We start from the raw sequence: 19,460 nt of genomic DNA, 5'->3' as shown, positions 1-19,460 counted from the left end.
ATTAACTGCAATAGGGACCGAAGCAACCAACTCTGGCTCTAAAGTTGGAGCCTGGCAAAGCCGCCATGGACCTGGCTTTGTAGAATTGGAGGTGATTTATGACACTACCTATAGTTATGACTGATATGCCTCATGCCAGGCTGGATAGCTAACATCTGAGACAAGTAATCGGTTGGTTTCATTGCTCTATTTCTCCTGAGACTCTTGTTACTCCTCTTTGTACTCGTAGTCCGTCCTGGTTGGGATCTCTCAGACCAGCACTAGGACCCCGGGAACACGGGGATCCATGGTCCGAGCCTGTCCCGGAGCAACCTTAAGGCTAAATTGAAACTCAAATCACAAGGGCAGCATTGAAGCTGGCCGTTTCCCGCTTCGACATTGCTGGTCCTCAACAACTGTTTTGTTGTTTACTGTGCTTATGAAAAGTGGTTGTTGGCGTATGCTGGTGCCTATTGAACATCTAAACTACCTCTCTCTTTCCCTCCTCTGCGTCCGCCAGCGATGGCCCCGAGATCTTTCTACAAGACAAATTGCAGAGCAAGATGCCGCAATAGCGGCTGTGATAGAGAAAGTCGCGCCAGGACCGATACGATCGAGCAAGACCTCCAGGATCGCCAGAGCGCCGGCTGCAAGCAAACATCGATACAGATTAGATACTGCCTGCGCTGTGGCAGCACACAAGGGATCCAGATCCATGAGTAGAGTGTTCAAGGTCGTGAAGCACACTTGCAGACTCATACCAAGTAGAAGCTGGAGAAAGAGATTCACAGCAAAATGCACCTTGAAATGCAGGCACCAGCCATAAGCAACCAGAGCACAACATACGACAGCCAGGGGGATGAAAGTGCTGCGAAAACGAGCCTGCTCGATGGGAAATTCGGTAAGATCATCTCCTTTCTTGCGGTCCACGGGAAAGCCGTACTTGGTCGCGATGTGCTTGTAGTCACGATCCAGAATTCGCCCTAGAACAGTGTTCAGCCTGCAGGCAAAAGACGCAGAGATGTCGATACCTACCCGTCACGAATCCCGCAAAGCCAACGCCCACACCAAATGGAATATATATCAAGCCCGCCTGCAGGGAGTTGAAGTGATATACCCTAATGAAGATCGTAGCTAACGAGGCCTGGACACAATTCCACACCATGTAAAGAACTGCAATAGCTGACATCACAAGAGCTTTGTCTTTGTGGCCCAAGATCTTGATCAGCCCGCCAAGCCCAGATTTGGTGTGTTGTCTTGGGATTTCCGCGGCTCTATTCGCATTGGAAGGTTTCGGTCTCATCCGCCGGAGTGGGACAGTATGCCAGCTGCTTACCACAACTGTGCCGTTACCCACGATAGCTCGAAGAGTCTCAGGTAGCGAGAGGAGAATGGCTAACAGCCAGGCGCCGGAGCAGCCAACCAAGAACCAGAAAACCGATCGCCAACCCAGGCTAGCGTTGAGGGCGGCAGCAATGACTGGCCCGACGCTGGGTGCTGAATTTGTGCTCGTGCTGTTAGCTTTCTCTGGTTGCTCCATAATGATATATAGTCTTACCAGAAGGCGACGATGCCAATATAGGAACCCCTCTCCGCAGGTGTTGTAACATCGGCTAGGACTCCATATGCAATAGCAAATGTCCCTGCAATACCAGTGGCCTGTAGCATACGCAGCACGAAGAGCGCTGGAAATGAGTTCTGCAGTGCTAGCCCAATGTTTGCAGTCACGAACACTAGGAACGATGCCAAAAATGCCGGTCTTCTACCGACTCTGTCGGCTAGAGTGGCAGTGATGGTGGGCGCTATTCCTGCTACAATTAGATACGAAGTCACGGTAAGATTGATATTCTGAATGCTGGTATGAAGGCCATCGGCAAGGGATGTGATGACTGGAAAGAAGACAAATGAGGTCAGGGTTGAGAACCAGGCAGCGAAAGCAGCAATGAAGACGATCCATCGTTTTTGCCATCTGCTGAACGCTGAGTAATTGGTGGTAGGCTCCTCATCAGTATTTGTGACATGCGAGACTTGCTTCTCGTCCTCGACTGTGTCCAGTTGTGGAGCATCTCTGTTGGCCATTTCAGAGCCCAGAGACATCGAATAGGAGCATATGTATTCGGAAAGAGGACAAGAGTAAAGATGTATGTGGTACCGCAACAGCTTGATAATCCCTGGAGCAAGAATTTGGGAGGATGCGTCTGCCCCTCATTCCCATTGAATGCTCTTTTGGGGAGTAATTAGAGAAATGCTTCGTTGTACCTCATAGCTAAATCTACGACCCGCCCCCAAGCCAAGTATCCCTTCATTCTCAATCATTTCGACTACATGTCTGTGGATAAGTTTCATGGCCACACATCCTGGGGCTGTCCCGCGAGCCGCAAGCGCCGAATGCAGCAGGGTTGTTATGGGTGTGCGAGTAAATGTTGCCCTACAAGTTAACCATACCTCGCGCACTCTGCTACCGCTCTTGTTTCAACTGTCTTTCTAGGTGCTGACTGACCGCGCAACCACCTAGACACGATCGCAGCGAGCATTTCATACAAGAGATGTCGCGCTCCTCTGGCCTTTTGGTGATCTTTCACGACATTCTAGTACAGCATACAATGCTCACAGCTCTAACTGAAATTGCCATACCAATCAGTGGCTCATATTTCAATGAGCCTGCTTTCTGTCTTCAACAATGGAAAACTGCGTCGTTCCATTCCAGCGTGAGGATGAAATATGCGCTGACCTTATCATAAAAGAAGGACAGCTGGTTTCAAAATCACAGCGGCAATATCTTCCAAAGCACCCACTGATCTCCCTCGAAAATAGCGTGGTTGTACCATTCGTGGAAAAAGAGCTCCTGACTCCATTGCTTGATCAGATGTCTCCTTGGCTCTGGGTCCTCGCGGCACCGTTCAGTGCACATGTCTCCGCTCTGCACGTCCAGGGCGTTCGAGGGCGGACTATCGTTATCGCCGAGGATCCAGAGCTACATCTCGTATGGATTAGCAACAGGGTCTTTGTCAAGCCATTGCCAGCCTACCTCCTTTCTCACGCCTTCTGGTCGTACCTTGTGTTCTCAAGCAAAGCAGCGTCAGATCAGGATCGACGTCGCATCAGACAAATATTACAGGCTGCTTTGGGATACGTACGGACGTACACATTCCTCATCCAGCACGAGTCAGACCTGCGAATCGCACAACACGAGGGTCTCGTCCCACAAGGGCTTGACATTGAAACCTGGGCGGCGTTCATACAGGGCTTCAGGGCCATCGAGGACTTGCAGGTGTCCGGCAGATATCAGTATGGCGAGCTTCGACTCACACGGCTCAATTTCTGGGCCAAAATGTTGTTGAGACGCTGGTACTTCCGCAAGGTCTACTGGCAGTATACCGAATACTTTGCGAAATATTTCGCGCCGTTGCTTTTCATCTTCGGAATATGGGGTCTGATTCTAGAGAGTATGCAGGTAGGCCTGCAAGCTCGACCCAGATGGGATGCATTTGGTGACGTGAGTGCATGGTTCAGTGTTGCAACGTTGATCGGTGTGTTGGCAGTGGCGGCCTTTCTCCTGGGTGGCTTCTGTATCCTTGCAGGGCGGGAGATGCGGTACGCGTTTGGACAGCAAATTCGCAAGCGCAAGCAAAGAAAGAAAATAAAAGTGGCCAGCGCCTCGAAGGTTGGTGGGGGGTATGAAGCATGAGTTCTATTGGAAGGAAACTAAACAGACTGTGCAAATAATATTGGACATAGCTTTGAAGACTGTCAACCCGTTTTAAAGCGTAATTTTAAGCCTAAGCTTGTCCTACGCTTCCTTGGGGCTCGGATTTTCCTTAGATCTCGCAAGCCACCCCTCATAACCCTCACTATACGTGTCCACTAGCGATCTCGCATGCTGGATCAAGATATCCCGAAACTTGGAGTTGTTGGAAAACAGGGCAGAGTCATGGACCTTGGATCTCAGAATATATAACTCGCTCCTCGCCTCAAAGTCTTCCTGCGGATAAGCGGCCGGGTAATGCCTGAGGTATTCGCGCTGCCAGGTTGGGCCAAACTTGTACCTGGCGCGCTTGGTCATGGTGCGGATGTCGTACTCATTGTGGCCCCAGAACGAGCTGGCGTCGTAGGTGACCGGGTTTCCCGTGTCCACATCCGTAGACACATTGCCGTGCCAGAAGTCGCCGTGAATCAATGTTGGGGTGATTCGATGGCCGTCGGTCTCCATGGGCCGCAGAAGGCGTGGAATGACCCTGTCGAAGATCTCTTGCAGCAGCGCCTGCATTTCATCTGTCTGTGGACCCTGGGACTCGATTTCCTGTGCGAGCATGCCCTGCAGCTGCTGGACGAAAAAGTCTTCCCATTTCTCGGTCCACGCGTTGTCCTGAGCCAGGCGCCCGTTGTATGTGGTAATGTCGAAGCCGAATCTTTTGATCTTCGCTGAGTGCGACTGCAGATGCATTTCTGCTAGTGCCGAACACGTCGGGTCCATGTCCGGGACCTCTCGGTCCATTTCCCTGAACTGCTCAATCATGAAATGCAAGTTCGGATCGGATGCAAACGTGCCCCAGGCAATGGGGTGCGGTACAAAATCAAGACTGTATTTGGCAATGGCTTTCATTGATTCGTATTCACCGTGCATCATGCCTTTGCCAATCTCACCCTCGGCGACCTAATGTTCACGTCAGTGCCTCTCTTTTCACCATCGCGTGGATCGACGTGAAATCCAGGTTTCTCAACCTTCAGGAAGAACGACTGCTCTCGTTCAGGGTCATCAGGGAACACGACATCGAGACGAGCAGTTCTTGTCCAGTAACTTGCCCCAGAGCCTTGTACGCCTATTATCCTGGAACCATCGCCCAAACCTGCCATACAAAACTCGTTAGTTGCTAGGATCTAACAAGAGCCGTTAAGTAGGGGTTCGGTAGAGACATACATGCTAGTATATTCTTATCGATTTCCCCTGCGAGCTCCGGATGATCAGGGAACTCTCCTGTTTCGGCTTCGGAGTTCATAACAATAAGAAGGGGTGCTCGTGAGTGCTCTCACAAGGCTTTGGGGGTCTCAATATCGAAAAAACAAACCTGTCCTGCAAGACAGCAACTTGAGCTTTGAGCTGAAGGTTACTGGTGAAGCGAACTCTATATTTGTAGAGTTTCACGGCATTCAACCACATGCTCATCCGAGTAGCCGCCAGCTGATGAGGCTGGGTTTGGGGCCATGCTACGTTGGTATGCTGCAGCAGCCAACCACCCTGGGCGGCTATAGAGACACATACAGTGGTTAAAGAGGACACGCCCCTACAATTGGGGATTGGTGGATTGGTGGATTGGTGGATTGGCGTGCTGATAGGGCGAGTGGAGCAACTCCAGTCCACCTTCGAATAGATAGATGCACGTAGTACTCCACCGTACATAAGTTCATCCATGTCTAGCGCAACTTCGAAGTGTCAGAGCAATGTAAAATTCTACGGCAAAGGCCTTCTGCGTCGAATGCCAAAGCTAGACCAGCGGATCAAAAGAGGCGGGGAGGGAAACTACATCCTACTGTAGATGCGAGACAAGGGTTGGAGGCATGGCGCGGACCTACGACCTGTGGCGATGTAAATGGACCCATAAGGCTCTTACCAGAGCAAGCCTAGTGCAGTACCGGGTAGAGAAGATCAATGGATTCATGATAGGAGCAGGACAGGATATTCTTACGCCTATAGCTATAGACACTATAGGCTTAGCAGTCACGTAGGCCAAGGGCTATTACACTGGTAGTATTGCGGAACGCCTCGCTCAGGTGATGGGTGAAGCCGATGCTCAGGTTATGTGAATGCGAGGGCTCATCTGCCCACAAAGGATCCGGCGAAATCCAGTGCTGAACCAAGCTCGCAAACACGGTCGAGTATTCCCAGCAGCTCCGTGGTAGGTCTCGGTATTTGAAGTGATTTTATGGAACGGAAGGTGAATTAACGTGGGCAGATCGAACAGACTTTACCGTTTTGTGCCCGGAAGCTTTGTCGGGACGTGACGAGACTGTTTTATGACAGCCTTGTTTAGCATTCACACATGTGGTGGTGCACATGTGCAACTGCTGCCAGGGTTGGCCTCTTCTTCAGAGTCTATACTCGGACGAAACGCATATTCGACCGCGAACGATGAGTCAGATCCGAGACTGTGAGACACCAAAAAACCACCGCAGTCTGCCTAAAGTGAAGTAGGAGCTGCTCTGCCAGTATGTAATACACGACCAAGCCGACAGACCAGCCCTGAAGTGCAAGAAGGACTGCACGATAACACCAAAGGCCTTGCCGCTGCACTCTGTTCCTTGCTTTACTAGTATGAGTGTCGCCAAGGTATCGACTTGGACTAGGACGGCCACTGGTCAGGCGTTGTTGCTATTCCAGAGCATCAAAAATCTCTGCACCCAAACTAGTCTCGACGCGCTCTCAGCCAGAACGACTGTAGCTGATGTTATTGGAAACTGGGCATATGAGGACCACATATAGGACCACAAATCCTGCCTGGTGCTGCGAGGGAGGAGTTGCGTAAAGCACTGTCAGCGTCTGCAAAGAGCGATTGCATCCGAACCTTGCAGCTGTCTCGGGAGCTTCAAGATTTATTCTTTTGGGCGGCTTCTTCGAGCTTCAATCTTTCGACCAATTTTGCTCTCATAAAGTCGCTGAGGCCAAGAATGCCGTCATTTGTGCAGATCCTGTATGTACCACTCTCCTGATATCTTCCAGTGCCATCAACAAATTGGCCATCGCCATCGACTTCAACACTCCCAAAGATGTCTTCAGGCTCTGCTATTCGACCAAAGTCGGGTATGTGGCGGAGGTCAGAGACATGGACCCAGCCACCTCTGCCTCCACCGCCATACCCGCCTTGGTCACTGGCACCAAAGCCACCGGTCTCCTGTCTGCGTTTAGGTTGAAAGAGGTTCGTCCCAGAAGAGGAGATCATCACTGCAGCTTGAGACTGTATCATTGGGTCGGAAGAAGCATTTTCAGCAATAACAGAGTGCAGGAGAGGAAGGAAGCTGGGATTCTCGGCGAAGGAAGAAGCCGTCGGGGGGAGTTGGCTTGAGGAGCCTATTGCCAGAGAAGGTGTTGGGGGGTCAGTGGCTAGCAGCGAGAGAAGGTGCGAGGGTCCTCCGTTTGGATTCTGGAAGACATGCTAACAGCAAGGTCAATGACGGTCTAGGCCAGGAGGCTTTACAGATTCCACTTACGATATGCGGATTGTTGGTAAGTGTGGACACGCCTCGAAGGTGGAGGGCAAGCCGTGGCAGCTGACGCGACAGTCGCATGGTGTTGGATGTGAGAGACATGACAAGCTGTGTGCAGACTTGATTATACCAGACAGAGCATGCGGAATGTTGCTAGAGGTGCGTTAAGATGGTGCGCAGGCTGGGCGGGACATAGATGGCCTCCGAGTCTTTCAGTCTTTCACACGAGGTCGACTTGCGATATTTCTCCAGGCGGAGAAGCCAATGACGTATGATGTTATATCCTGGACAAGCTCAGCCTTGCGACTGAACTAGCGGGAGCACGGTTATATGTAGCTGACAGCCTACGATGAACGTATTGCCTGAAAGCTTAGCCAAGGTTCAATTTGCAATTGAAGGTACGTTATACTTTCGACTACAGTATTTCTTGCATGTCTGGCCCGAAAGCAACCGTCCAAAATTCCCAATTTCACTCACTTTCCACCACCTCCCAGCAGCGACAACGCGGTCGTCGCATCCGGGTGTGAAACTGCGGCATGTATCAAATGTAAACATGCCGCCAGTCATGCATGCATCAAGCCGAACCATAGAGTCTTCTAATGCCAACCAAGTCGTCCCGCCCAAGCCTACGTTTGGTCACATTGTCTGCCACTGTCGGCGCCATGATTGCATTGGGATCGTCCGAGTGCAACAGCCCAAGGGTATGTCCAATTTCGTGGAGGGCGACTGTTTCAATATCAAATGCATTGGGGACCGCTCCGTCCACCCATATGTGCTCCTCGTCATCAAAGTGAAGTGGTAAAGGCGGAGTGCCGTTTTCAACAATGATGGATCCACTGCCTGGGAAATCAGCGTGGGCAAGAGTGCCACCGACCATGCCATTCCCATCGGGATCGAGTGCGAGCAGGTCTGCGTCAAGTGCATCCCGCCAGTCGATAGAAATGTCTGGGGTTGCCCCAGCACTAGCCTCGATAAAGCGAAGGCCTACTCCAGCATTCTGCCAAGTATCAAATGCGCGCCGAACAGCTGCCTTGCAGACGTTTGCTGGAAGATCTTTTGACAACGGTCCGTATGCATAGGTCAGATTCTTCTTGTTCCACTTGCTGATTGTATTTGCCGCGAGTGGATTGGCACGGCTGTGTGCACAACGGGCTGCGGTCAACGCTGCCTTTGTTGGTCCATCGAAGAGTCCAGTCTCGTCAAGGGTAAACCAAGATTGGAATCTGCGCAAAGCCGTGCGGGTTGCATCGTCAAAAGTGCTATCGACCTTGAAAGACTTTGATTCGGCGTAGTCAAAATGCTTGAGGTATCTCTTAACTTCGAGCACTCCTTTATGAGTTGCACCGATCTCAAGATTATATGGGAGCTTGCAAATACTGTGGTGGTCGAAGCGGACCTTGTTCTTGAAAGATACAGAGGCCATGTTACGGTGATTGTATAAGGCAAAGAAGAAAGCCTTACAAGTTGAAAGGGAAGATGCCGCTGGGGGATGAGTAGAGTTAGAAAAGGCGGTCAACCGCTGGTTCATATAGCCTCATGTCAAGATGGCTACACAGCCTGAAGCTTCAAGCCGGATGGCTGGGCATTCTCTTTTTGTCAAGAGTTGGCTTGCGTTATTCAGCTGGATTCGTGTTCGAGACCCTTGGCAAGCTTGGTAGGGCAATCTTTCCTTTTGGAAGAGCTGGGCGAAACATTGAATCGGCCATCAGCAAGGCAGAAACCTCGAACGATGGTGGAGGCATGAAACCTGTGTGTTTTACTGGCCCACGCAGTGATTTTGGTAAACTTGGATGGCACGAGTCAGTAACTGTGGCTTGCCCGAGTCTTCTGGCACTTTGGAACCTAGAATGAAGTAGGTCCGATCATTCAGGGAGCGGCAGTGATGCTCTTTGGCACGATCCATGCATGCCCTGTCCGAGGCTGAGGACGACTCGACTCCGTCCGGGGAGTTGTGGGAAACCCTTCGAGGCAGTGAATGGAAAATTGAGCCATCTGGCAACGGCCATGCAATTCGAGACACTGCGGAGCCTTCGATGAAATCATAGCAGAGACGGTCATCGCATTTACTGGATCAGTGGGCGTTTGGAGCTGCCAACATTTCCAACATTGGCATGGATATCGCGGTCGGCTTGTTGAGAGTGACTCGGCTGAGCTTCCCAGATAGGTTAGATTCGGTTAAGTGTCTCACTAGTGCGCTGGGGTCTTTCTAATATCGATTTCTCCAGTCCATGGAATCTTCAGTCCGAATGAACATTACGAGAACAATTCCTAGGATATCAGATCTAGGTACGTGATGTATCAAGAACGTGACGTCAAGGTATAGCCATCGCTCTCTCTGACTTCCACTCCATGAAACGCGTCCGTATCCTGTTTCTGGCGCGTGGTGTCACTAACCAGCAGGCGCTCCCACCAACCACCAATCCCTAATCCTCCCTCACACAGAGCCAGTCAGATGATATCAGTTCAAAATTCGAACCATGGCAACCCCTACTCGCTCCCAGACTGTCTCCACCCCTAAACCTCATCTCTCGACACCCAACCGACCGATGGCTTCACCTCGCCCAGGCACTGCATCCACGACCAATCGTCCCTTTGCTCATAAATCGCCGGCTGTGAAGACGCCTGCTTCAATCCATGGCCATACCCATCATGTCAGTGTGTCCTCACAGCCCTCATCGACTCCGCTCACCACAACTGCCCTTCACGATGATCTCCTGAACTTGACCTCACCTGCCGCGGCCCTGATGGCAACCCTTGGCCCTACAGGTTTGACTCCATTGGGAGCGGGGGCCGATGGTTTGGGAATATCAACGAATGGCCATGACCCGCCCGGTCGGGGAGGCTTCACTCCTGTGAATCCGGAAGTTGAAAGATTCCAACGGGCCCATTGGGTTGCCAATCTACTCAAGACTCGTGTGGCAGGGCGAGGTGTCACAAGGGAAGGCGTGGAGCGCATGGCTCAACTTCAAGGGTTCAATACGCTTTGGGATGACGACAACCTCACTATTGCAGGTAATGCTGTTGACCTCGAGCTCAATTTCGAGGCCTTGAGTCGAGATGTCGTAAAAGATGTCAGCCTCAAGTTGAGTACCTCTGAAAATGACGAGCCCCAGTTGCAAGAAGGCGGCACCAAAGTTCTTAAGGAGAACTTGGCTTGGTCGCAATTTGCTGAACCATCCTTACCATGGACCAGTCTCTCCTCTTTCGAGTCCAACCTACACTATTTGCGCCAAATTGACCAGATCGAAAACGGGGCACCGTGTTTCAGTGCTGTCAATAACTTATACCATGCCTTCCAACTAATATGGAATGCTGAGAAACAGAAATTGAACTGGCATGCTACTCAAAGCCATCAGAGACGAGGTGCAATTGGCAGGCCTTTCTTAGATCGTGGTTCAAAACTAGGGCTATCCCTGGACTATTGGACTCGGAGGCATGACCCGGAATCAGACTCGAGCGATGACTCTATACAGATAGACCCTCGAGATCTATACACCGTCCAAATATCCTGCGAGTCAGACACAACACCCACTCTCTTGCCAGCCAATTGGGTTTCCGATCAAGTGCTCTCCGAACAGACCCAAGCAGCGTCGATCCTAGAAGCTGATTCTGACACTTTGATGCCCGAATGGCAGGATCCCACCTTGGATAGTGGTGAACCTAAAGACCCTTCCGGAACAACTTCAGATGATGTTGCCATGGAAAATCCAGGCAACTCTTTACCCTCCATGCTCAGCATGCACTTTATCTGCTCATTATTTCCCCAAATTTATCTGCCCCTGAACGCTGCTGCAGGCCTTAGAATGGGATTTGCTATGCTGGATCTTGATCAAGAATCGACAGTTACCTATCAACAGGCATTACAGGATTACTGCAACAGAGGCAGATCAACTGACCCGGGCGAGCATACTGGGGAAAGATGGCCACGGGACTTGCCCATAGCGAATGCAACGGATAGAAGTGGGTTTCGACGCCACTCATATGCTTTGCATTCAGCCCAAAACGGAGCCCCTCTGTGGTGTTTTCCGGTCAGGACTTTGAAGTTCAACCACCCTAGACAGCTTGCCGCTGCACTTCCTGTGCTCCGCCAATACGCTCTACTATGGAGCATCCTTCAGAGTCTTGTGGAATTTCCATCTTACCCCACCACTGCATCTGAGGATATGGTACCTCCCGCGGGCAGTGCGAAGGTATTGCAAATTCATCAACGCCCCTTAAAACGCAGCAATATCAGAAATGGAAGACATAGTTTCCAGAATTCAACGCAACAGAACGCTGACGCAATTGATAAGGAGACGCTCCCAGTGGATATAAGTCTGGACATCATTTCTGATCCTTCACGAGCAAGACTCGACATATTTATTCCATTGAGAGGCACTGTCTCTAGGAACAGGCAGAAGCCATTTGTTTTTCTTTCTTTCGAGGTATGTAGCGGAGGATCAATCGAAGTCAGGTCGCTTCAAGGTGTTCAAGCTAGTGGCTCTGATGACACTGCTTTGAAGCCAAAAGTCGCGCGGGTTTTGACGGTCACCGAGGATATTGGACTTGTGGTCGAATGGCTTGTCGAAAAGGCTTCGTCGCAGCCGTAGATGATTGTCATCAATGGTCGGCCCTTTGAAATATTGACGTCACGAAGACAATCAATAATCACACTGAAGAGAACCCCGCGCCTGACGACTAAAGTGCAACACGGAGGCGGAAATCAAGAGCCGTGTAGTTCCAACATCGAACCAGCAGAGGATACCAACCCCAGGGCTCGCCAATTCCGCGCCTAGATGTATTATCCAAGGCTGCTGCTTACTTTCGAGGGTACATCTTGCTTGTTATCGCTGTCGCGCTCGGACTTCCTATTTAGGCGGTCCCGGGAATTCGGTCGACCAATACCCGATGACGCAAGGGTCAAACGGGCAGCTGTAATGAATGAGGCCTTGGATTTTCGCATCCCTATCCCCCTTCCGACCCTCGAGATTCACAAACATCCACCCTACCTGTGGCCCGAGGTTTCAATTGCGTCTGACCAGTAAAACATCCAAATGGTACGCTAGGAGCCATTGAAAAGAGCCCTCTAGATACTGCCTTGTCGGAAATGGCATCGCTGTATTTCGAGGATCTAGAGTTAATCGATTTTGGATGACTCACCGACAATCGATCATAGATCTTAGCCTCATAACAAGACTTCCAGCCGAAGTCTTAACCGAACAACTGGTGTCTTGGTATTTACAATACTAGGTATAAGTGGATCTTGAAATCCACGTGCTTGTAGGTAGGTGATGTCTAATCAGCAATGGACGCTTGTGCATATCAGAATCTTGCCGTTGACTCCCCGCGGTATTTCTTCTGATATCCATACTCAGCGATAGACTGATGAGTAGAACATTGTCTTATGACGGGATGTGGGCATCCGGAAATAATATGGGCACACCCTGAGTGGAGTCTCATCTACCAGCTTGTGACCGCATCCACGAGGAATTTCTACTCTAGGTAACCCGCCTTTGTGCGAAAACCTTCCTGACGTTGAATCTTGAAGGGCCAGCCGCTTATATGACACACTGATCGCCCTCTCCACAAAAGCTTCTCCTCCCCGCTATTACCACTGGAGATTCGAATGTATTCCTGTGTGTAAACTAAGGCATCATGGCGTCAAGCGATCGTCTCCCTCGGCCTTTGAAAGCAATCCTTGAGCAGAATCTGCTCATTGCTCCACATTGTCCGGCAGGCCCCTAGATTTCGAACCAACCATGCTCTCGACATAGAATACATAAGTCTTTATTTCTACCCATGGACATCTCAACTTTTCACCCAGATGTCGAGCTTGGATAACAAGTGAAGTCTACTATCAGCCATGAAGCTCTTCAACCACCGATATCTGGGCCTCCGTGGCACCAATCTAAATGTTGCGGTTGGCATGATTGCCGGTATAGACTTCCTGTAAGTTGATTCTCATTCAATTCAATCCATTCAGTGGTATCTAACTAGGAGCAGGCTTTTTGGCTATGATCAAGGTGTGATGGGTGGGCTTTTAACCTTGCCCTCATTCACCAAGGTTTTTCCCGAGATTGATACCACGTCAGCTGGGACGGCAGGTCTCACACCAAGTCAAGCTGCGCATCGATCCACCATTCAGGGAATATCCGTCGCATCGTATAACGTTGGTTGCTTTTGTGGCGCTATCAGTTGCATATGGATTGGGGACTGGCTAGGTCGACGCAAAACGATCTTTACAGGATCCGCTATCATGGTTGTTGGAGCTGCCCTTCAATGTTCAGCATTCAGTCTGCCCCATTTCATTGTTGGTCGAATCATTACTGGATGGGGTAATGGGCTGAATACCTCAACCGTTCCTACCTGGCAATCTGAATGCTCAAAGTCGCATCGTAGAGGTCAACTGGTCATGGTTGAAGGTGCATTGATCACTGGAGGTTTGTGTCTCAAATTCTGCTGCTGATTCTGATTGACGCTGTATTGTGATAGCATGATTTCGTCGCGCTAACTGGTCTATACACAGGTATTATGATCAGTTACTGGATTGATTTCGGGTTTTCGTTCTTGAACTCAGAGGTTTCATGGCGTTTCCCAATTGGCTTCCAAGTTTTCTTTGCGCTGATAATTCTTCTGTTCATTCTCGAACTGCCTGAATCACCAAGGTATGTCCATTTCCTTGCGTTCGTCCCGGGGCAAATCACTGATGTCGTCATAGATGGCTTATATTCAAGGGCCATGAAGATGAGGCGTTGCAGGTCCTCGCAGCACTATCAGACAGGTCAGCTGAAGACAAAAGAGTTCTATCTGAGTTCGCGGCGATTAAGGACACCGTGCTCGAAGCGAAAGAAACAAGGTTCAAGGATCTTTTCACTATGGATGAAGATCGCCATTTTCACCGTGTTGCACTTGCCTACGTTAATCAAGTGTTCCAACAGATTTCTGGAATCAATCTCAGTAAGTCCACCAACTGTGTTCGGCCTAAGCACATGTCACTCGATTTGGCTCCCTTGTGTACAATCTGAACTAACATTTCCCTATCTACAGTCACTTATTATGCGGCTACAATTTACGAGAACGAAATTGGACTCACACCATTTATCTCTCGAATCCTGGCGGCATGCAACGGCACCGAGTATTTTTTGGCCTCGTGGATTGCCGTTTTCATTATTGAAAAGGTTGGACGTCGTAAACTTATGCTCTTCGGCGCAGCAGGCATGTCAGCGTCGATGATCATACTTGCCGTAATGACTAAAATCGGCGGAAGTGGCCCCGGTATTGTGGCTGCGGCATTTTTGTTCGTTTTCAACACATTCTTCGCTATCGGCTGGCTCGGTGAGTGTCCAAGTCATGTTGATTTCCTTGGCGCCTCTAACAGCGTCATTCAGGTATGACCTGGCTTTATCCAGCCGAGATAGTACCACTTCGAATTCGAGCAAAGGCCAACGCTTTATCGACGTCGGCAAACTGGGCCTTCAATTTCATGGTGGTCATGATAACGCCTGTGAGCTTCAGCTCCATCGGATACAAGACGTACATCATCTTCGCGGTCATTAACGCCTTCATCTTTCCGGTCGTCTATTTCTTCTACCCGGAGACAGCCTATCGCTCGCTCGAGGAAATGGATACCATTTTCCAGAAGACAAAGAACATTTTCAGTGTTGTTTGGACAGCGAAACATGAACCTCGTCGTTATGGCAAGAATGGCGAGGTGTTGATAGAGTATGAAGCTACTGGTGAGCATGAGCGTCGCGTCAGCAATGCTGTTCGTCGGGGCAGTGTTCTCAGCCACATCGATAGCCGAGACTACAGTGGCGAGAAGGGAACAACCCGGCAACTGAGTGAAGATTACAGGGGCAATCCAGGCGGACCGGTTCCTCTTGGAGGGATCTAAATACTGGCAGTTCTGAGTTCAGGGAACCAAATTGCCAACAGGTTGGAAGGAAAGGATCGATTGAGAAGTGCATCGGTCGACTAAACGGAACAATAGTTGAGCCTGATACCACACGGATCGGGTTGGATGTCGACTCATCAGCGGAAAAGCAGTTGGTTGACGAGTGGGGAGTAGTTTTGAGTCCCAACATCGGTACGACTCACCCTTACACCGCAGATCCAAAATCGTCTGCACGAATCCCCAATCACCCGAAAGGGAAGATTCTACAAAAGCCCATCACGGGGCGAGGATTGAGGAACGCCCGCCACCAAGGAGCCCAAACAGTCTCCCCGCAATTCGCTCCACAGAGCACGTCAGTCTTAGGCTGACCTTAATATGGAGTCCGTACTATATGTAATCCAAGACTTCTCTCACACTCTCTTTCCCTTCCTCATTCTGCTTCTCTGATTAGTAGCCACTTGTTGTCATTTCACGTCCGCGCCGCGACTCGGTGGCCAGGAAAACCATATCTTACTCATTACGTCGTTGTCAAGCCGCCGGTGTCCGGGCGTATAAACGCCCGCGGAGGAGGAATTTCTGACTAATTGGGCTGATATTCTGTGTAGAGTTGGTCATTCACTCGCCATCGATTCCCCGGGTGTAGAACCCAAAATCTATCTTACATCTATCCTGGCCTGGCGTAGCTAGGTACGCATTACTCTCGGAACCGAGCACTCGCGGTAGAGAACAAACAATAATCTTGGAAAGGGAAATTTGGAAGCTGGCACTGAACTGTACCACCACCCGAGGAATCTCGATCTTACCACGAAACCTTGCTCTCGGAAGATTTGGGACAGTCTCACAGCTACGAAAAATGTCCAAGTAAGAAGAACCTGCCTTTTGCTATCCCCAGTCTCTCTTCCTATGGATGTATCTTCAGCTAACCCTCGGCTCTTCTCTTCCTTCAAAGCCTCGCAGATCTCGGGTCGAAGCTCTTCCACGCGCAAGAAGAATTCCGCCCAAAGATCGTGTCGACGGACAAGCGCGTCCGCGGCCTGCTGGACGGGAAATGGATCTTCGACACAACGGGTGCGAAGCTGGTCTGGGAACACAAGTTCTTCCCTTACTATTGGATCCCGAAGGCCGACTTCCTGCCCACGGCGACGTTCACGGACGACAAGCCCATCTCAGGGATCCAGCAGTCAACCTCGGAGCTGAGCGTGGAAGGGTCTGAGAAATCGGTCTCGGCGCTGCTCGTGCCGGACTCGTTCAACTCGGAGCTGGCGGGGTTCGTCAAGATCGAGTTCAAGGCGCTGGACGCGTGGTACGAGGAGCAGGCGCCCGTGCTGTACCACCCGAAGGACCCCTTCCACCGGGTCGACATCCTCCCGTCTGGAAGAAAAGTGCGAGTCGAGATTGACGGCGTCGTCGTCGCCGACACCGGAGACGAGGGCGGTGTGCAGTCGCTCTGGGAAACCAATTTCCCCGGCCGCTGGTATCTGCCACGCACGGCCGTCAACTGGCAGTATCTGAAGCCCAGCGAGACCAAGACCGGCTGCCCTTACAAGGGCCAGGCGAGCTATTACAGCGCGGTCATCAATGGGAAGGAGCATAGTGATGTCGTCTGGTGGTATCCGAACCCCACCCATGAGAGTGTGCAGGTTGCAGGCCTGTTGTGCTTCTACCCGGACAAGGTCGATACTTTTGTCGATGAGAAGCCGATCGCGAAGATCGGCATGCGCCTGCCGACCTCGAGTAAGAAGGATAATGAGGATCTGGATAAGTTGCGCGCAAGTGCAAAGGCGAGTAGCTGCAATTGCTAGATAGCTCGAGAGTATGGACCATCTGGTCCACCCTGAACTACCAGTATCGTTTCTCAGATGCTGCCATTGTTCTTTTTCCCTGACTCCCAATCGTAGCTTTTGATTGGTGGTCTCGGCTGATTGTATGGTTTCGGCCTATTTTCTTGCCCTGTAGCCTTTCTCTTCCTCGTTAGGATATCGCTCTTCACCCTGTTGGTACGCGAGACGAATGTGGAAGCAATGCAGTGGAGCCCTGTGCTCGGGTGTTCACGTGCCCCTAACGTGCCGATTCGTTTGAGCCCTGAAATGCTTGTCGCCCATGACCTCTGGGCTCATACTGTCACCGAGAGCTTTCGTCATCAAAAACCGTCGTCCATTCAGTCAATAGCTGAATGACAGCATCAGCCGGGTCTTCCAGGGCCTCGTTGTTCTCGTCTGCTTCACGTAGGCTATCGTAAGTGTCCTGTTTGAGAGGCGGCTCGCCTGATACAGCGGAAGGAAATGAGTCTGAGACAGAGTCCAGCCTGCGACCTGGGGAGAGAGGTGATAGGAAGTCATCGAATGTCGGGGTTCTTGTAGACCGCCGAGGCACCTCTGGGTCGTGCTCTTTGGTAGGCGATTCTTTAGGTCTCGTGTTTTTGTACTCCAGGACAGTATCTACATTCTCAGTCTCCGCCTCTACACCCAAGAACAGTCCCGTGCCTTGCAGTGTTCTATGTCTTTCGTTAGTATGTTAAAATCGACATTGACGGCTGACTTACTGCCGAACGGAAGCCATTGTGGCGGCTGGCGAAGGGAGGGAATTCTGAATGGAATTGACGGCATCCTCAGTAGAGGGAAGAGAGTTCCAGGCCTTGATAAACCACGGGGTCCCTGATCTCACCCTGTTTGCACCGCGACCAAACCCTTGGGCTGATACAGCCAGATTCGCAGTTTTATCTTGTAGGTTATCCAACCTTTCACCTCTTAGCATTGCGTTGTGTATGTTGTCGCGCATCACGCCAGCAGTTTGGTCAATTTGCGCCTGCAGCGCGGCTGTTGTTTGGTAGTGTATCGAACTGTTGTTTAGAGAATTCGGGATATGTGGATCATAGACCTCTTCCAGACCACCAGGCACGAACTCAGATGATTTGCCCGCAAGCATGTCTAACACTTGAGGCGACGCTTGTTCATTCTTTCGGACTATCGACACCACTTTCCAATGATTGGGGAGCGCTTGAGAGTCTCCAAAGAGCTGTACATTGTCTTTCTGTACTTCAATGTGGACGTCGATGCGTGCATCTTCTTTGCTGATTGTACCTGATTGCTCGAATCTGAGAAGAGCGTCCTCAATGCTGGCAATGCAAGCTCTGACCGTTGACTCAATATGTGATCGTGATTTCTCGGTAGTAGCCTGTACGATGCTTGATGAAAGCAAGTCCTTGTCCAAAGCGGGCTGTTTCGCAAGGGAGATGAATGGTGCCGACCCTGGTATCTTGTCTTGATCCGTCAAGGTTGAGGCCTCGGACTCTAAAGACCGGCTTTGTCCTAAGCTGTTGCTATCGATTTGAGACCCGATGGTTTTCAAAAGAACCTCATAGTTCCTGGTTGCCTCTTGATTTGCACGCAGCAAATTTTCAAGGAGCAATTTCTGATACCCGGCATCTTCTTTTGGCGAGGTTTCCTTCCTAGATCAAGTTAACGATAGGATATAATCAGGCCTCGGGATCTTACTTGGCCCTCAAATCCCTGGCGTAGGTCAAAACGTTCAACATTAGTACGAGAGTGCTCTTTAGTCTCTCTAGATTTCCCCTTAACATTTCCATCTTCGGCTGAAGGAACGGCCATTTCAACTTTTCTATCGCCGATAAAGCTATCTTGCCCTTTTTGATGCCTCTTTTGGATGCGGTATCAATGGCCTTCCCCATGACTATATTAATATCATTGAAGACAGCCTCGCACTCCTTGACCACATCTTTCGCGGTTCGCAATGCAGATCCCGAGTACAGTTTCGCCTCGTCATCTTGGTGAAGACTGGCTCCGAGTTCTTCGAGTACGGCAGAGGTGAGAGATACATCTCGTGCGACATTTTTGATCTCCGCATGGGCTGTTGACACTGTCTCGGAGAAGGTGTACAGTGTGATGGACAGCTTGACTCCTACACTGGCTATGCCAATAATCGTCCCAATGAGGCCGACTTCCGCCATTGAATCTCGTTCGTTATCTCATGATGGATCGACGGCCATGATGAGCGATTTGGTAACTCAACCGTGGAGCGTCTATGAACGCTGGGAATCAAGCAGTAGCGGATGGGAGGAGGGGCACCCAAAGTGAAGCCTATGTGCTGGATTAGTCAGATGTTATCGGCGTCCAGCTTAAACTCGCTGGAGATCTGGGCTCAAACAGCCCTTGTTCCTACGATTTCCGTTCATCAGCCACTTACACGGGGGGAGGGACGCCGCTAATGCAGAGTACGACGCCTGGAACCACTTCCGGTTGTACTGAGCGAATCGGGGATTCTGGATATATCGACCTCACCGACATCCAAATAACGGATATTAAGCTCCGAGTCCGTGCGTGGTTATCTCTTCGTCCAAGGCCTTCTACACGGCATCGTAATCCTAAGTTGTGTTCGGGAATCAATGACT

At 50.6% G+C, this 19,460-nt stretch overlaps 9 protein-coding genes across 9 annotated transcripts; 4 read left to right on the top strand and 5 right to left on the bottom strand.

Annotated features, from left to right (window-relative positions):
• Positions 1–465: 465 nt before the first annotated feature.
• A1O9_00128 (uncharacterized protein) lies at positions 466–2,058 on the bottom strand (the record flags this gene model as incomplete). The annotated part of the gene is made up of 3 exons (XM_013409292.1): positions 466–962; positions 1,015–1,487; positions 1,538–2,058. 3 exons carry the CDS (start codon positions 2,056–2,058, stop codon positions 466–468), a joined length of 1,491 nt encoding a protein of 496 aa, XP_013264746.1.
• A 601-nt stretch (positions 2,059–2,659) lies between these two features.
• A1O9_00127 (uncharacterized protein) lies at positions 2,660–3,667 on the top strand (the record flags this gene model as incomplete). The annotated part of the gene is made up of 1 exon (XM_013409291.1): positions 2,660–3,667. One exon carries the CDS (start codon positions 2,660–2,662, stop codon positions 3,665–3,667), a length of 1,008 nt encoding a protein of 335 aa, XP_013264745.1.
• A 159-nt stretch (positions 3,668–3,826) lies between these two features.
• Positions 3,827–4,606, bottom strand: A1O9_00126 (uncharacterized protein; the record flags this gene model as incomplete). Its single annotated transcript, XM_013409290.1, has 1 exon — positions 3,827–4,606. A coding segment is annotated over one exon (780 nt), but the record flags the coding sequence as incomplete, so codon positions are not given.
• A 1,954-nt stretch (positions 4,607–6,560) lies between these two features.
• Positions 6,561–7,260, bottom strand: A1O9_00125 (uncharacterized protein; the record flags this gene model as incomplete). The annotated part of the gene is made up of 2 exons (XM_013409289.1): positions 6,561–7,127; positions 7,183–7,260. The coding sequence occupies 2 exons, from the start codon at positions 7,258–7,260 to the stop codon at positions 6,561–6,563; spliced, it is 645 nt and encodes a 214-aa protein (XP_013264743.1).
• A 493-nt stretch (positions 7,261–7,753) lies between these two features.
• On the bottom strand, positions 7,754–8,602 carry A1O9_00124 (uncharacterized protein; the record flags this gene model as incomplete). The annotated part of the gene is made up of 1 exon (XM_013409288.1): positions 7,754–8,602. The coding sequence occupies one exon, from the start codon at positions 8,600–8,602 to the stop codon at positions 7,754–7,756; it is 849 nt and encodes a 282-aa protein (XP_013264742.1).
• A 1,054-nt stretch (positions 8,603–9,656) lies between these two features.
• On the top strand, positions 9,657–11,768 carry A1O9_00123 (uncharacterized protein; the record flags this gene model as incomplete). Its single annotated transcript, XM_013409287.1, has 1 exon — positions 9,657–11,768. The coding sequence occupies one exon, from the start codon at positions 9,657–9,659 to the stop codon at positions 11,766–11,768; it is 2,112 nt and encodes a 703-aa protein (XP_013264741.1).
• Positions 11,769–13,021: 1,253 nt separating this feature from the next.
• Positions 13,022–15,052, top strand: A1O9_00122 (uncharacterized protein; the record flags this gene model as incomplete). Its single annotated transcript, XM_013409286.1, has 6 exons — positions 13,022–13,107; positions 13,162–13,598; positions 13,685–13,823; positions 13,877–14,115; positions 14,206–14,493; positions 14,547–15,052. The coding sequence occupies 6 exons, from the start codon at positions 13,022–13,024 to the stop codon at positions 15,050–15,052; spliced, it is 1,695 nt and encodes a 564-aa protein (XP_013264740.1).
• Positions 15,053–15,905: 853 nt separating this feature from the next.
• Positions 15,906–16,854, top strand: A1O9_00121 (uncharacterized protein; the record flags this gene model as incomplete). Its single annotated transcript, XM_013409285.1, has 2 exons — positions 15,906–15,913; positions 16,002–16,854. 2 exons carry the CDS (start codon positions 15,906–15,908, stop codon positions 16,852–16,854), a joined length of 861 nt encoding a protein of 286 aa, XP_013264739.1.
• A 319-nt stretch (positions 16,855–17,173) lies between these two features.
• On the bottom strand, positions 17,174–19,019 carry A1O9_00120 (uncharacterized protein; the record flags this gene model as incomplete). Its single annotated transcript, XM_013409284.1, has 3 exons — positions 17,174–17,546; positions 17,595–18,500; positions 18,547–19,019. 3 exons carry the CDS (start codon positions 19,017–19,019, stop codon positions 17,174–17,176), a joined length of 1,752 nt encoding a protein of 583 aa, XP_013264738.1.
• Between the last annotated feature and the right edge of the window lie 441 nt (positions 19,020–19,460).

Source organism: Exophiala aquamarina, assembly GCF_000709125.1.
Source record: "Exophiala aquamarina CBS 119918 chromosome Unknown aczIA-supercont1.1, whole genome shotgun sequence".
Taxonomy (NCBI): Eukaryota; Fungi; Ascomycota; class Eurotiomycetes; order Chaetothyriales; family Herpotrichiellaceae; genus Exophiala; species Exophiala aquamarina.
The sequence above is the reverse complement of the archived record's forward strand: the minus strand, read 5'-3'. Positions and strand labels throughout refer to the sequence as shown.